The 14,033-nt window shown below is 55.5% G+C and overlaps 7 protein-coding genes across 7 annotated transcripts; 4 read left to right on the top strand and 3 right to left on the bottom strand.

Moving 5' to 3' along the window:
* Positions 1 to 441: 441 nt before the first annotated feature.
* AYO20_09921 (hypothetical protein) lies at positions 442 to 2,126 on the bottom strand (the record flags this gene model as incomplete). Its single annotated transcript, XM_022648188.1, has 3 exons — positions 442 to 722; positions 809 to 944; positions 1,011 to 2,126. The coding sequence occupies 3 exons, from the start codon at positions 2,124 to 2,126 to the stop codon at positions 442 to 444; spliced, it is 1,533 nt and encodes a 510-aa protein (XP_022495859.1).
* Positions 2,127 to 2,839: 713 nt separating this feature from the next.
* Positions 2,840 to 4,957, bottom strand: AYO20_09920 (hypothetical protein; the record flags this gene model as incomplete). The annotated part of the gene is made up of 1 exon (XM_022648187.1): positions 2,840 to 4,957. The coding sequence occupies one exon, from the start codon at positions 4,955 to 4,957 to the stop codon at positions 2,840 to 2,842; it is 2,118 nt and encodes a 705-aa protein (XP_022495858.1).
* Positions 4,958 to 5,484: 527 nt separating this feature from the next.
* Positions 5,485 to 7,116, top strand: AYO20_09919 (hypothetical protein; the record flags this gene model as incomplete). Its single annotated transcript, XM_022648186.1, has 1 exon — positions 5,485 to 7,116. The coding sequence occupies one exon, from the start codon at positions 5,485 to 5,487 to the stop codon at positions 7,114 to 7,116; it is 1,632 nt and encodes a 543-aa protein (XP_022495857.1).
* A 397-nt stretch (positions 7,117 to 7,513) lies between these two features.
* AYO20_09918 (hypothetical protein) lies at positions 7,514 to 8,614 on the top strand (the record flags this gene model as incomplete). Its single annotated transcript, XM_022648185.1, has 1 exon — positions 7,514 to 8,614. One exon carries the CDS (start codon positions 7,514 to 7,516, stop codon positions 8,612 to 8,614), a length of 1,101 nt encoding a protein of 366 aa, XP_022495856.1.
* Positions 8,615 to 9,769: 1,155 nt separating this feature from the next.
* Positions 9,770 to 10,251, bottom strand: AYO20_09917 (hypothetical protein; the record flags this gene model as incomplete). Its single annotated transcript, XM_022648184.1, has 3 exons — positions 9,770 to 9,876; positions 9,944 to 10,035; positions 10,094 to 10,251. The coding sequence occupies 3 exons, from the start codon at positions 10,249 to 10,251 to the stop codon at positions 9,770 to 9,772; spliced, it is 357 nt and encodes a 118-aa protein (XP_022495855.1).
* Positions 10,252 to 10,309: 58 nt separating this feature from the next.
* AYO20_09916 (hypothetical protein) lies at positions 10,310 to 12,001 on the top strand (the record flags this gene model as incomplete). The annotated part of the gene is made up of 1 exon (XM_022648183.1): positions 10,310 to 12,001. One exon carries the CDS (start codon positions 10,310 to 10,312, stop codon positions 11,999 to 12,001), a length of 1,692 nt encoding a protein of 563 aa, XP_022495854.1.
* Positions 12,002 to 12,512: 511 nt separating this feature from the next.
* Positions 12,513 to 13,829, top strand: AYO20_09915 (hypothetical protein; the record flags this gene model as incomplete). The annotated part of the gene is made up of 5 exons (XM_022648182.1): positions 12,513 to 12,636; positions 12,708 to 12,934; positions 13,020 to 13,104; positions 13,160 to 13,239; positions 13,323 to 13,829. 5 exons carry the CDS (start codon positions 12,513 to 12,515, stop codon positions 13,827 to 13,829), a joined length of 1,023 nt encoding a protein of 340 aa, XP_022495853.1.
* Between the last annotated feature and the right edge of the window lie 204 nt (positions 13,830 to 14,033).

Here is a 14,033-nt window from a genome sequence, read left to right as displayed (position 1 = left end):
AGTGTCGAGGACATGTTATTCACGACCACACGGCGAGCGGCACCAAGGGGGAAAATGAGGACTTAGTAATCAACGACCTACAGGATGTAGATACAGGATGTAGAAGGTCATGCAGGAATCAATGTTCATTCTTCAAAGTGAAATGGGTGGTTTGCAGTGTTTGAACGTTCGTCTTCGTCGCCCCCAAGTTCGCCATTATTCTTGTGGTAGTACGCGTGTCTAACGGTGCTGGCTGGCAGCGGGCAGTGGGCAGCAGACAGTGTATGCTTCATATTATGTCGAGCATAATGACATACCTACTGATCAATGATGGACTAGCAATCGGGGATGTCCCATTTTCCCACTGATAACTATCTTATCCAATCACAATGTAGCATAGCACTCTTACATAGTAGGTAAGACTGTCCGACCGAAGTTCGCGGGCCCTTGTAATGTCTGAAACTATGCCATCGTCTTCTCGACCTGTACGAACTCGACCCCTTCGGGCTTGTTGGTCCTCTCGGCGACCTGGCGCACAATCTCGGCCGACTCTTCTTTGGCCCGGAGCGCGGCTTCGGCAAAGGTGATCTTCTTGCCCGAGTCGTAGTAGATCTCGAACATGCGGTCGATCTCCTCGAGGCTGAGCTTGGCGGTCTCGATGTAAAAGTACCAGATGAAGGGGACAAAGGAGACGTTGAGGACGGCGAAGATGATGAAGAAGCGCCAGCCGATGTTGGCGAGACCTGTTTTTGTGGGAGGAATTTTAGCTTGGGGATCCATCTTCATCTCGCAAATTTCGCAGAGACGGGGGAAATGGAGGTGTGCTTACTGTCCGGGGTGATCAGGACGATAATGTAGACAAAGAGCCAGTTCACCACCATGGCGATGGCGGTGCCCGTGTTTCTCATCACCTGAGAATTGATTTCGCTGGGGTAGATGTACGGAATGGACACGAACATCAGGCCCTGAGAGGGGAATGTCAGCGGCTGAAATAATCTGCAGAGATATGCACCCCACCCGGCTTGACTTACATAGGGGATGTAGTACATGAACAAGAACAGGACGGCCACGGCATTCCAGCCCTTGGTGTTCTGGCTGAGACCGGCCGCGACAAAGACATAACAGATGCCCATGCCGGCCGCCCCGATCAACATGAGCTTGACCCGGCCATATCTGTCGATGAGCAGAGCACCCAGGGCACCCCAGAGGACCATGGTCATCGAGGCCACCGCGGCGAGGACCAGGGCCATCCTGTCGCTGAAGTTAAAGGCGCGCATCAGGACGACGGGGAGGTACGACGCCGATACGTTGATGCCGCCCATCTGCTGCATGACGAAGCACCCACCTCCGAGACAGATGCGGTAAAAGTTTTGTTGCTTGCCGTTGGTGAAGACCTCCTTCCAGCGGGACCCCGTGAACTCTCGTTCGCGCTGGAGCTGTTCCAGGATCAGGGCCATGGCCTCGGAGACCTCGAGGGACTCGGGCGGCGCGGCGGCGAGACGGGCAATGACGGTGCGTGCCTCGTCGTTGCGGTCCTTGAGACACAGCCACCGCGGCGACTCGGGCATCAGGAACGTCAAGGCGATGCTGGCCAAGGCGAAGAAGTTCTGGAACGCAATGGGGAACCGCCAGCTGACGCTGGTCGCGTCGGCAAACGACAGGCCGTAGTTCATCCAGCTCACGACGACCACGCCCGACAGGACCAGGGTGAGCTGGAGCACGATCATCTTGCCGCGGTGTTTGGCCTTGCTGGTCTCGCTCTGCCACATGGGGATGGCCGTCGTGTTCATCCCCGTGCCCATGCCGGCAATGACGCGGCCGGGGAACAGTTGACCCAACGAGTACGACGACGCCTGGATGGTACCTCCGATGACGACGAGGGTGCACGCGAGCATGATGGCTCGTCTCCGGCCGAACGTGTCGCCCACGAAGATGGAGATGAATGCCCCCACGATGCAGCCGAGATAGTAGGTCGACACGATCTGGCCCTGGATCGTGGGATTCGGGTTCTTGAACGTCTCGACGAATCGCGGGTTGGAGAGGAGGCCGCCCATGAGACCTTGGTCGTAGCCGAACAGGAGAAAGGCAAAGCCACAGGCCAGCGAGATGCCGGCGCTCAGGCTCCGGCCTTGGAGATTCCGGAGCATTGTTGAAATAGATGGTCTCTTGGGGACACTCTGATCGAGGGGGGAGGGAGAGAAAAGGATGAATGCTTGATCAAGGTTGACACGCGCGCGAGAAAGCAAAGACTCTTGTACTCGTCGTGGTCGTGGTCGTGGTCGTGGTCCTTGCGACTTTCAAGTTGCCGTAATGCCCCCTCCTTGGCCACAAAGGCATATGATATATATATATGTATATATTTCTGGCTAGGTATAATATCCCCCAAAATCAGGAGTTCATACCCCACGAGCCATGTACCCCGGCTCTCTCCCCCAGATCTCGCAAATTGAGCGCAGCCCGGGTAGTTTGGGTGAGAGGGACATGCGACACTTCGGTTGGATGGTCGGTCAGCCGTTATGTTGTGGAAAAAAAAAACCTTGTTATTTTGTGGATCTCATCGTGCCGTTTTGTAGACAGGCTGTATCCGGTAACCGGGTATTTCGTGGGGCGAAGCCCTACGGCTGTATATACGAGGTACATACCCAAACAACTTTTGAAGGCTTACGTACCACGACCCGGGATGGATCAGGGGGTCAAACTGTCATTTCCGGGTGAAGGCCTCTTCGGTGAGGTCTGATTCATCGGAGATGCGAAGTTCCCCAACATATGATACTGTCGATGAGGTTTCTACCACAGGATTTGAGAATGGATACTATTGATTGCTATTGCTGGAGAGTATACTGTCTGTCTTAGCAACACTCTATGCGAGAAGCCTCCATCGCGCCGTTGGCGAGCTCGGCTCCCTCTCCACGTGTGCCTTGACTTTACGTACAATCCCGCGCGTGTCCAGTCCGAAGCGTGCCATGTTCGCTGCACCGCTCCCACTGTACCCAAACGAGCTCATCGCCACCGATGCCGTGCAGTAACGTGCCCAGATGGTGGACACATATGCCTCTACAGAAATGATGTGCCTGGTCGTTGATAGCACCGAGATCTTGTACAATTCCTCCTGTTGCTCGAACAAATCGATGCTGGGCATGCTCACGACCCGTGTTGGTATATTGGTGGCCGTGAGCTCAGCCGCAGCAGCGACAGCATGTGGAAGATCCGAGCCACAGGACACGAGGGTCACGAGGGCCTTTTCGTGCTCAACGACGACATACCCACCCCGTGCCACCTTGTATCGATCTGTAGAGGGTACGGCGGTGGTCGCTGGATCTCTTGCGAGGGACAGCATCACAGGCTGATCTTTGACTGATAGTGCCACTAGCCACGCTCCGATTACCTCTTCAGCATCGGCAGGCCGTAGGTAAAGTAAGTTTGGCATGGCTCGAAATAGTGAATCTACCTCGACGGGCTGGTGCGTTGGCCCGTTTTGTCCCTCAGCAATCGAGTCGTGCGTGGCGATATGAATGACCTTGAGTCCACTAAGAGCACCCATCCTCACCCCTGGCGCTGCATATAGGTAGAACATGAAGAAAGTGGCAGTGATGGGCACTATCGTCTGGTGACAATAGGCCGCGAGTCCGTTCGAGATGGCCGCCATTGCATGTTCGCGAATCCCATATCTGATGACCCGGCCCTGTCGATTGACGCTGTCAAAGATGCGGTGCGACTGGTCCCCTAGTTGATTGGAGTTCCACAGATCTGCTCCTCCGGCCACGAGACTAGGTATATGGTCGAGGAGCGTGTTGAAGACTTGTCCGTTGAATGTTCTCGTGGGTTGGATGGTCGCAGGAACTTGCATCGATGTCAACAGATGCTCGAATTCAAGCTCTCCTCGCATCCGGCTTGCTAATTGCCCCGCAAGCTCGGGAAATGCCTGGCGATATTTCCCAAACTTGTCATTCCACGCTCTTTCTATCGATTCGCCGTTGGAAGTGCACCAATTGAAATACGCCTTTGATCTTTTCGAGAGGGTGTGGCTTGGTGTGTTTGCACTCTCGGCGAAGAGTGCCGCGTCGTCGTCGGTGTAGGTTCCATGGTGGGATTTGAAGGTCCCGGCCGTCGATGTCCCAAAGCCGATAGTTGTCCGAATGTTGATGAATGTTGGCTTGCTGTCGGGACTCGGTGATCGAGCCAGTTGGAGGGCAGCGACGATGTCCTCCACAGCGCTGTCGCCGCCAAAGACATCAATTACTTGCCATCCCAAAGCACGCATTTTGGCATTGGTGTCTTCAGATACTATCCACTCAAGAGGCCCGTCACAGGTCACAGCGTTGTTGTCGTAGCATAGAATCAGGTTGTCAAGTCTCAGATGTCCAGCGAGGGCGATTGCTTCCTGTGCAACACCTTCTTGAAGACACCCGTCGCCCGTGGTACAGAAAATGCGCGATGTGATGATGTCGTGGTCTTCTCTGTTGTACGTAGCTGCGAGCTGCTTCGATGCTATAGCCAAACCGACGGCATTCGCGATTCCCTGGCCGAGTGGTCCTGTGGTAACTTCGACGCCAGGCACCTCGATTTCTGGGTGACCGTGACAGACAGTCTCCTTCCATGTTCCCGTCTCTGGATCGACAGCTTTTGGATCCGCGTACATTTTCAATTCCTCGAGTGTCATGCCAGGGTATCCAGTGACGTGAAGCATCACATATAGAAGGATCGCGGCGTGTCCATTGGAAAGCACGAATCTGTCGCGATCAAACCAATCTGGATTGCGAGGGTTATATCGCATGGCGTGTCGCCAAAGCGCAACAGCCAAAGGCGCCATCGAAATGGCTGATCCTCCATGACCACCACCGTTCTGTCTGCAGCAATCGATCACCAACTTGCGGATCTCACGGACAGCATCTTGGTCGTCGTTCTGAACAAGCCCCAAGTCGGCCTTCAGGGGTATCGCATGGCCGTTCGCTCCGTTGACCACCAACGGGGCACTCATTTTCACATTTGCTTTACAGAGCGGGATGGCCATAGGGGTCCTTGATGGGGATTTGTCGTTATATCGAACGTGTCACGTTCGTCGATATTCTAAAGCTTACCTTCCCATAAACTCCAAAATAGAAATCTTCCCGCTGGGATGTCTCTAGCTAAGTTGATCCAACAGTCTTTCCGCGGAGTGTTGCATATACCCATGACCTTGACAGCCGGCCACGGTCGATGGGCCTTGCTTCTTGACACTTGCCCGTGTATGAAGCAAGCTTGCCCCAGGTCGATCTACCATTATGGCTTTGAAATCCCGGATTCCGGTCTCATGATTCAACAGGAGACGCCGGGGCAGTGACAAGTTGTCGGCAATCCACTAGCATACAGGCAGTATGATCCGCATAGTCACCCAACACGGCCTCGCTATACAGGGCCCGGATGACTTGGACCTTTGTATTTGGATCTTGCTCTAGGTGGTATAAACAGAATGTCAACATCTACTCTCTTCAGCTCTCTAACTATAGCCATTCCATGTCGCCAAAAATGGCTAACCCCGAACCACGCTTGATCATCATCGGAGGCGGTGTGGCCGCAATTGCGCTGGGAGTGAAATTGAAGACTCAGTTGGGCTTCAACAACTTTATCGCCTACGAGAAAGAAGCCGGAATCGGCGGCGTCTGGCGCACAAACACGTATCCCGGCGTCGGCTGCGATGTGGACTCACACCTGTACTCGTTTTCCTTCAACCTGAATCCCAACTGGTCCCGACGATTCGCCGATCAGGCCGAGATCCTCCAGTACATGGAGGACACGGTGGACAAGTTCGACATTCGTGACCACTTCGTGCTAAACACCAAAGTCGCAGAAGCAACATGGATAGAAGACGAGGCGGTATGGGAAGTCCAACTCGTTGATCTCGTGACGGGATATCGATACACGAAAAAGGCCGAGTTCCTGGTCTCGGGCTGCGGCGTCCAGTCGTATCCCAAACCCTGCGATATCCCTGGCCATGAGAAATTCACAGGCGCCATGTGGCACTCGGCCAGATGGAACCACGACTATGATCTGAAGAACAAGCGAGTGGCCGTGATTGGGAACGGCTGCTCAGCCGCGCAGTTGGTGCCGTATGTGGTCAAGGACGCAGCATATGTCTACCAGTTCCAACGATCGCCTCAATGGATCAACGAGCGGCCCAACAAGGAGTTCTCGACGTTTCAAAAGCTGTGCTTCCAGTACGTACCTCTGTGGCAGCGGCTCTATCGATTCTATCTTTGGAAAACAACTGATGCACTGCACGAGCTCTACACTTCAGACACCAAACACGCTGTAGCGGCCCGTGAAGCTGCAACGCGCGAGACTATCGAGTACATGAAGAAGACGGCGCCGGCCAAATACCACAAGATCCTGATTCCAGACTTCCCGCTGGGTTGTAAACGTCGCGTTTTCAATCCCGGGTGGCTTGAGTGTCTGCACAGCCCCAATCTTGAACTCACGACGGAGAGGATCCTTGAGATTACCGAGACGGGACTCCGGACGAGCGAGAGGACGATTGACGTTGACGCCATCATCCTGTCGACGGGGTACAACATGCAGGAATTCCTTTCCCCGATCAAGGTGACGGGACGCAACGGCAAGACCCTCTCGGAGCACTGGAAGGAAACCCGCGGCGCTCAGGCGTACAAGGGCACGTTTGTCAGTGGGTTCCCCAACTTTGGCATCGTCTTCGGGCCCAATGCCTTCCCTGCGCATAACTCTGTCATCTACACGGACGAGGTCCAGGTCGAATTCATCATCAAGACGGTGATCCGGCCGGTGCTCGCGGGCCACTTCAAGGTCATCGACATCAAAGACTCGGCCGAGATGTTGGACGCCAACCACGTCCAGCGCAAGTTGCAGAGCATGGTCTGGAGTGCCAACTGTGTGAACTGGAACCGCGACGATCGCGGCAGAAACACGACAAACTACTTCGACACGACCTGGATGTTCTGGTACCGGCTGTACTGGCCCGTCTGGAAGGACTATACCATCTCCGGCGGTAAAGGCACCCACCCCGTGCATCCGCTGTGGAAGCTAGCCGCCAGCGTCCTGGGCGCTGGCTGTCTGGCCGAGGTGGCCTGGCACTTTTCTCCTACTCTGGTGCAGTCGTTCTCGACACTGCACAAGCTGGGTCTCTAGGTAGTTTAGTTAGTATTTGTGATATTTTGTGACTGCAAAAGAATTTCAGTAATTTTCCTGATTGAAACGGCGTTTACATTAAACGTCTTTGATTAGAGCCCAGCTAGACCTTGACTTCTGGGTTTGTGTATCATCCCCTCTACGGCTTGTAGTCACCTTTGGGCAAGTGTGATGGGCCTTCGGATATATGCCCTCGAAGTTTCCGGCCCGACAACTCTCCAACTCCTGAATTGAGCACTGCAGAATGTCTAGCTCGATTGGCAAACCCCAATCCATCCACTTCGTCCAGGAAGCTAGAAAGCGGGACTAACTTCGCGAGCACAATGATTTAAAGAGTCCAGCGTGTGCCTGTGTACCACCTCTGAACTGCTTACCATCCCATCAAAAGCGAGCCACGATGAGTTCCGGACACAGGCACCAGGCCATGGTGCTTTATGGCGCCCAGGACCTTCGACTGGAGACGGTCGACACTCCAGCACCCGGGGCAAACGAGGTGCAGATTCGACCGCGAGCCACAGGAATCTGCGGGACGGACATCCACTACTACGAGCACGGGCGCAATGGGAACTATGTCGTTCGCAACCCGTTGGTCCTCGGCCACGAGGCTGCTGGTGAGGTCGTCGCCGTGGGCAAAGACGTGACCTCAGTCGCGGTCGGGGATCGAGTGGCCATCGAACCACAGCGGCCGTGTGGCGGGTGTAAGCAGTGCAAAGGGGGGATCTACAATTTGTGTCCCAACCTCAGGTTCACGGGGTCAGCGACCGCGGATCCTCCTGTGCAGGGTTCTCTCCAGCAGGTCTACAACCACCCAGCGAGTTTCGTGCATCGCCTCCCCGAGAGTCTCACATTCACCGAAGGCGCTTTGATCGAACCGCTCTCAGTTGCCATGCACGCAGGACGCCGTGCGGGACTCGAAGCCGGGCAGTCCGTGTTGATCATGGGCGCTGGTGCCATTGGGCTTCTCTGCGCCAGTGTCGCCCGGCTGTCTGGCGCGTCGAGAGTGTGCATGGTAGACGTCGACCAATCTCGGCTCGACTATGCACACTCTCACAAGCTTGCCGACCACGTCGAGCTGATGCCACGGGGTCAATGGCAGGACTTGTCCAAGGCAGAGATCTTTGCGCGCACGGCCCAGCATCTCCTCGGCCAGCCCGGGTTTGGACTTGCGGACCGGGTGTTCGAGTGCACCGGGGTCGAAACGTGCGTCAATGTCGGCATCCACTGCACCGCACCGGGCGGCAAGGTGGTCTTGGTCGGCATGGGCAGTCCACTGCAATCGGTCGACGTGGGAGCAGCCGCGAAGCGCGAAGTCGACTTGTTGGGGCTCTGGCGGTACGCCAATACCTTTGAAACCGCCATCGAGCTGCTGGCTTCCGGTCGCCTGGACGTTAAGTCACTGGCGACCCATCGCTTCGAGCTCCGCGAGGCGGCCAAGGCGTTTGATCTGGTGCTTCAAAAGCCGCAGGGTCTGATCAAGTGCGTCATCTCGTCAGATTAGGCTCCGCCCAGGTCGAACACAGACAACGAACCAGGCATCCATATCTGTCTACTTGCTCAAAGTGTCCGCAGGCTGGACGACCTCAGAATCATGCCGCCGACTTAACTTGCCGGTACGACGGGAGGCTTCGGATAAGGACTCGTCCTGAAGACTTTGGCTTCCCAGAATGAAGGTATCTTTGAGACCAGCACGCGACCGACAAGGAGAGTCACAGGCTCCGTGGCTGAAGGACACTTGAGTGAGCGGATTCTGGGAGGAAGGAAGCCTTGGCAGTAATTCCCCACAGAATCTTTTCAAGCTTGATTCGTTGGAGGGCTCAATTCTAAGCCGATTGTAGCTTGGCCTAACTTATTGAGGAAACTATATTTCTACCAATCATGACCGCTCACAGTGGGTCTGACATTTCATGCCTGGAGCCCCTGCGGGAGGCACCTGGGAGTAAGTAGGGAATAGGATGTTTGTTCTCCTCTGTGAATGACCAGTCGTAACTTTTCTAGTTGCGAATCCAAAGGGAGAGAAAATTTGGAGTATGGTTTGTCTCGTGCCTCTTCTGTACGTGTGACAAACGCTGCGTGAAAATGTTCTCCGGCTATATGGGTGTCACAGGGTATTGACCCCCGTGCCGGCTATTTGCACCATGCCTACGAGTACACGTAGGCATATATCCGGCGGCCACTTTTGCCACGCAGCGCCTAGACCGCGAAGTTTATGACCCCTTCTCGAATCTGCTGATCAAGACTTTGACCATGTTGGAGATTATTATGTAGTGTCGGAGTCTCTGTGGAGCGTAGTCGAGTAGAGCAGCTGGACGCAGTATCGAATATGCAGGGCTCCCTCCCAGGCAGGAGGTAGCGCATTATTATTCAGTTGGGACGGCACCCGCACCAGCACCGAGCCAGGCATGCCAGGGCCCTCTCCGGGGTTAGGATGGGCACGATGGGTGCTGCACCCCGCAATCTGGCAGAACCGAGGCCTTGGGGTTGAGCACCTCCCGCTTGTTCCGTAGTCGTATTAGTTGGACTGGCTGTGGATCCCCCCAGCCTGTGGTGACCAATTGCCCCCCAGCGCTCTAATCGACTCTCAGGACAAAATCTTGAAGTCTGAATTTTTCGCTTCGTTACTTGGACTGCTGCCCTTGAGAGATACTGATCAGTTCTAAAAGATATGGTCACCGGCGAAGGCGTGCGGTGCCGCGCAGCGCGTGCTTGCAGGAGATGTCATGTCAAGAGAATCAAGTGCGATGCCATTGAGGGTGGCATGCCCTGCACGGGATGTCAACAGGCCGATAACAGTGAATGTACCTTGATGCCATCGAACAGAGGTACGTACATTCGAACAGCCTCCCGACGAGCGAGGCATCAACCAGCGCAAAGGGTGCGGTCCGCAGTTCCTCGCAGTACGGCGCTGCCTCGCGATCAAGACTACCAACGATCAGTCGCGCCCGAAGAAACAACGACAGAAGAACAGTATGAAGATCACCACCAACCTACACGGAATCCCGACTCAACGGCGCCAGGGACCGCGGGGTTGCGAGGAGCAAATCGTGGTGCCGGCAGAAGTCGAGACTCTGTAGCATCGCCACCGGACCGTCGTGTCACTTCACCCGCATCTGGGGCCGAGGCCACCACCTCGCCCATGTTGGACCTCGCGACGACAGATCCGGATTCCTCTCATCGGGAACCTTCATGGACCACAATGTTTGACAGGCTCTTTGACAATCTGTCCCATAACCAGAAGGCCGCGCTCGACAAATGCTCCATCACGTATCTCGGCGAGTCATTCCCATTGGGCATGGTCCTGGAAGAGGTGAATGAAGGGGGACGGACACGCCTCCATCATCCCGGACCTCCCGTGTCCGAACCCTCGGTGGTAGAAGAGCCATCGGGACAGCGACACCCCTCGCATATGCGGCCAGAAGACATCACATACCTCAAATCGAAAGGGGCATTCACATTCCCCGACGCCGACATGCTCGATGCATTGGTGGCGACCTACTTGGGACGCGTGTATCCTCTGTACCCAATAGTGAATCGACAAGAGTTCATACGACAGTATGAGGCCGATGAGGTCCCGGCCATGCTGCTGCATGCCATCTGCTCGATCGCTGCCACATTCTGCGACCTCGCGCTCATCCACCGCGCCGGATTCCTCTCGCGGCTTGATGCGAGGTTGGCATCCTACCGCAAAGCCAAGGTGCTCTTCGAAGTCGGCTACGAGACGGACAAGATCGTACAGCTCCAGAGTGCCGTCTACATGACATTTTGGGGAGGCGGCCCGCTCAACCATTGGAACTATTTCAGCTGGATCGGCACGGCCGTCACCATCGCAGAGTCGCTGGGGATTCACCGATCCATGGCCAATGCCGACATGGACGTTTCTGACCGCAGTCTCTTGAAGAGGCTGTGGTGGACGCTCGTCAACCGGGACGCCCACTGCCAAAGCCTGGTCGGGCGCCCGTTCCGCATCAACCAAGACCAGGTGGACATCGAGCCCTTGCTGATGGAGGATTTTGAGGAGGACATGCAAAGCCCCGAGTTCAAGTCGCACCCGTTACGAGACTCGTTCGGGCTCTACCAGATCCACATGTCACGACTGTCGCTCATCCTCAAGGACATTGTCAACACTCGCTTTCGGCCCGGCCGACTGCAGTCGAGAGCTGCCCATCTGTACGAGAAACTGCGGCGCTGGCGGCACGAGTTGCCCACGGAACTTCAGTGGGTGGACGGCGACGCGAACCTCGACGCCTTTGCGTTGTGCCTCTGCACAACCTACAACCACCATTTGATACTCCTCCACCAAGACCAGCCGCCCATCGGCGGTGTTGGTTTGGCGTCTACTTCTACCCAAGACAATTCCTTGCTGTTGAAAAGGTCGATCCCTGCACCGGAGATCGCAGCCAGGAACATTACGTGCCTCGTGTACACGATCTACGCCAAGTCGATCCCGCTGTGCATCCCGCATGAAACATTCCAGGGCGTGTTCCTGGCCGAGGCCGTCATGTTCACCCAGATGAAGGCCTCCGACCCGATGACCGCCCAGCACGGCAGAGCCGCGTTGTCGGCGTGTCAGATGCTGTGGCACACCGTCCTGGAAACCTGGGACGCATCGCCGTGGATCCTCCGCCTGTTCGACCATCTGGTCGGCCGCCTCGGCCTTCCCAGCGACAGGCAGAACGACGCTGGCTGGGCACCGACGACGACGACGGGAGAGTCCTCTGCCGACGCGCTACACCCCGACGAGTTTGTCGATGACTTTGGAGACGATCTTCCAACGCTCTCCACGTTTCTCGACATGACGCAGGACGGCGGCGCCTTGTCGAACTTTGTAGATTTCCCCATTTTTTCAGGGTCTTTTGGCATGGCGGATCAGAGTCTGGGGATGCCATAGCAGAGCATTCCTAGAGGTGGTGGTGGTGGTAGAAGATGCGCATGGATGACTTCTAGTATGATCTCGAGTATATAAGTGTGCGTATGATCGAGATGGAGTAGTCTCCCGGGTACTCACATGTCAGTTCTTTCAAGTCACCCCCTCAACAGAATAGTTGACCATAAAACCAGTACATGCAAAGGGTTTACCGTAAAGTACTTGAGACTAAAGAGGATCCGGCTATACCCCGATGAAAATCACCAGCCTTTGCCATTCGACGGGATATCTGAAATCCCCGTATGCTGGGCGGTCGGGTCCATCATGCGCTCTCCGAAAGTAGGCTGTCTAACCAAGGGAGTTCTCTAATACCGCCGGCTATACTGGTCTACATACAAGCGGGCCTTTCGACCTCGCAAGGCCCGAGATACGATTTCACGACACGAGTAAACGATCTTGTTCGAGTAAAGTCGAAGCGAACAGCACTGAAAAACTCGATCTCCTAACGTCCCAGACATACAAACAACCCTTGCCAATGGGTACGAAAACACAACCATATACATTCCCGAAATGGGGCGACTTGCCACGGATCCCCAACACCCCGCAAGGCTGTCTCTGGGGCTTTTACGACCGCCAGGGCAAAAAGGACGAAGTGGGTGGTAAGCGTTTCCTTTCCCTCGTTCACAAAAGCCCAAATCAGGACATCAACGTTGATGGGTCACAAAAAAAGCCATAAACCTCCTCACTTCCGCCGTGGTCAGAGAGGCCAGCAAGGAAATCCAGACGGGACAGCACGTCCAACTGGACTGGCCACTCCACAATCAACAGTTCCCGGGTTACAATCGCAAACCGTTCGAGCACAGGATCATCGACCACAAGCCCCTCGGGATATGTGGCTTCGACGACGAAATCCACATGAACACGCAGAGCGGGTCGCAATGGGACGGACTGAAACATGTGAGTCTCTCTCGAACGGATGGGGAGCTTTGTGGTTTGTCCTTGTCAATTTGCGTGTGACTCACTGCCCTCACCCTCACTCTAGGACGGCTACGGCAACGGTCACAATGTCTTCTACAACGGTCTGACATACGAGGAAGCGTGTCGGTCAAACACAAACGGAACACACCGTGAGTTTCTCATCCGACCACACGAATCACACGAACTTTTCTATTATATCAGCAGAATTAAAACCTAACACCTCGGTGGCTCCAGATTGGTGCGAGAGGGGCGGCATCGTCGGTCGGGGCATCTTGGTAGATATGGTAAATTTTTTCCTTCCCATCACTCTTCACCGGGGGTATTCTGAGCAGGAGTGGATCAACCTACTGACTCACAAGCCGAACAGGTCCGATTTTACGAGACAAGAGACGGGCGAGCCCCAGATCCGTGGACGCGATATGAGATCCCCCTGGGCGACATCCAAGCCGCGCTCGAGGACCAAGGCACAACACCCCGACAGGGCGACATCCTGATGATCCGGTCCGGCTACGTGAAGCGGCACAACGGAGCAACCTCGCAAGAGCGGGAAGCCTGCACGTTCGGTGTCGGCAAGCCGGCCATCGGGATCGCCGCGGACGAGGAAACCGTTGCGTGGATGTACGACCAGCACTTTGCAGCCCACGTTGGCGATACCGTGGCGTTTGAGGCGTGGCCGCCGTCCCCGGCAAGGGAGTACAGCTTCCACAACTGGTCGCTGGTCTGGTGGGGGACGCCGCTGGGAGAGCTCTGGGACTTGGAAGGTCTGGCTGGGGCTTGTGAACGGCACGGTCGCTGGTCCTTCTTCTTCACCAGTGCGCCGTTGCACGTCAAGGGCGGAGTGGCGAGTCCTCCGTGCGCGATTGCCATATTCTGAGAGAACAGTCGATACTTGTCCTATATCTCGTATCACAGGCTACCCTTTAGACGGACGTATAAAAGATGGAACCAAGGGGGGAGAAATACATCCCGTGTTCTTGACCGAGTGAGTAGCGAGTATAAAGTCTACAACAAACATATCGTTTGGTTCAATAGGCCCCTCAAAAGTCGTGTCATGTCTCCATCATTGCTGTGTCACAGA

The sequence above is a fragment of the Fonsecaea nubica genome (assembly GCF_001646965.1).
Source record: "Fonsecaea nubica strain CBS 269.64 chromosome Unknown Scaff98, whole genome shotgun sequence".
Taxonomy (NCBI): domain Eukaryota; kingdom Fungi; phylum Ascomycota; class Eurotiomycetes; order Chaetothyriales; family Herpotrichiellaceae; genus Fonsecaea; species Fonsecaea nubica.
The sequence above is the reverse complement of the archived record's forward strand: the minus strand, read 5'-3'. Positions and strand labels throughout refer to the sequence as shown.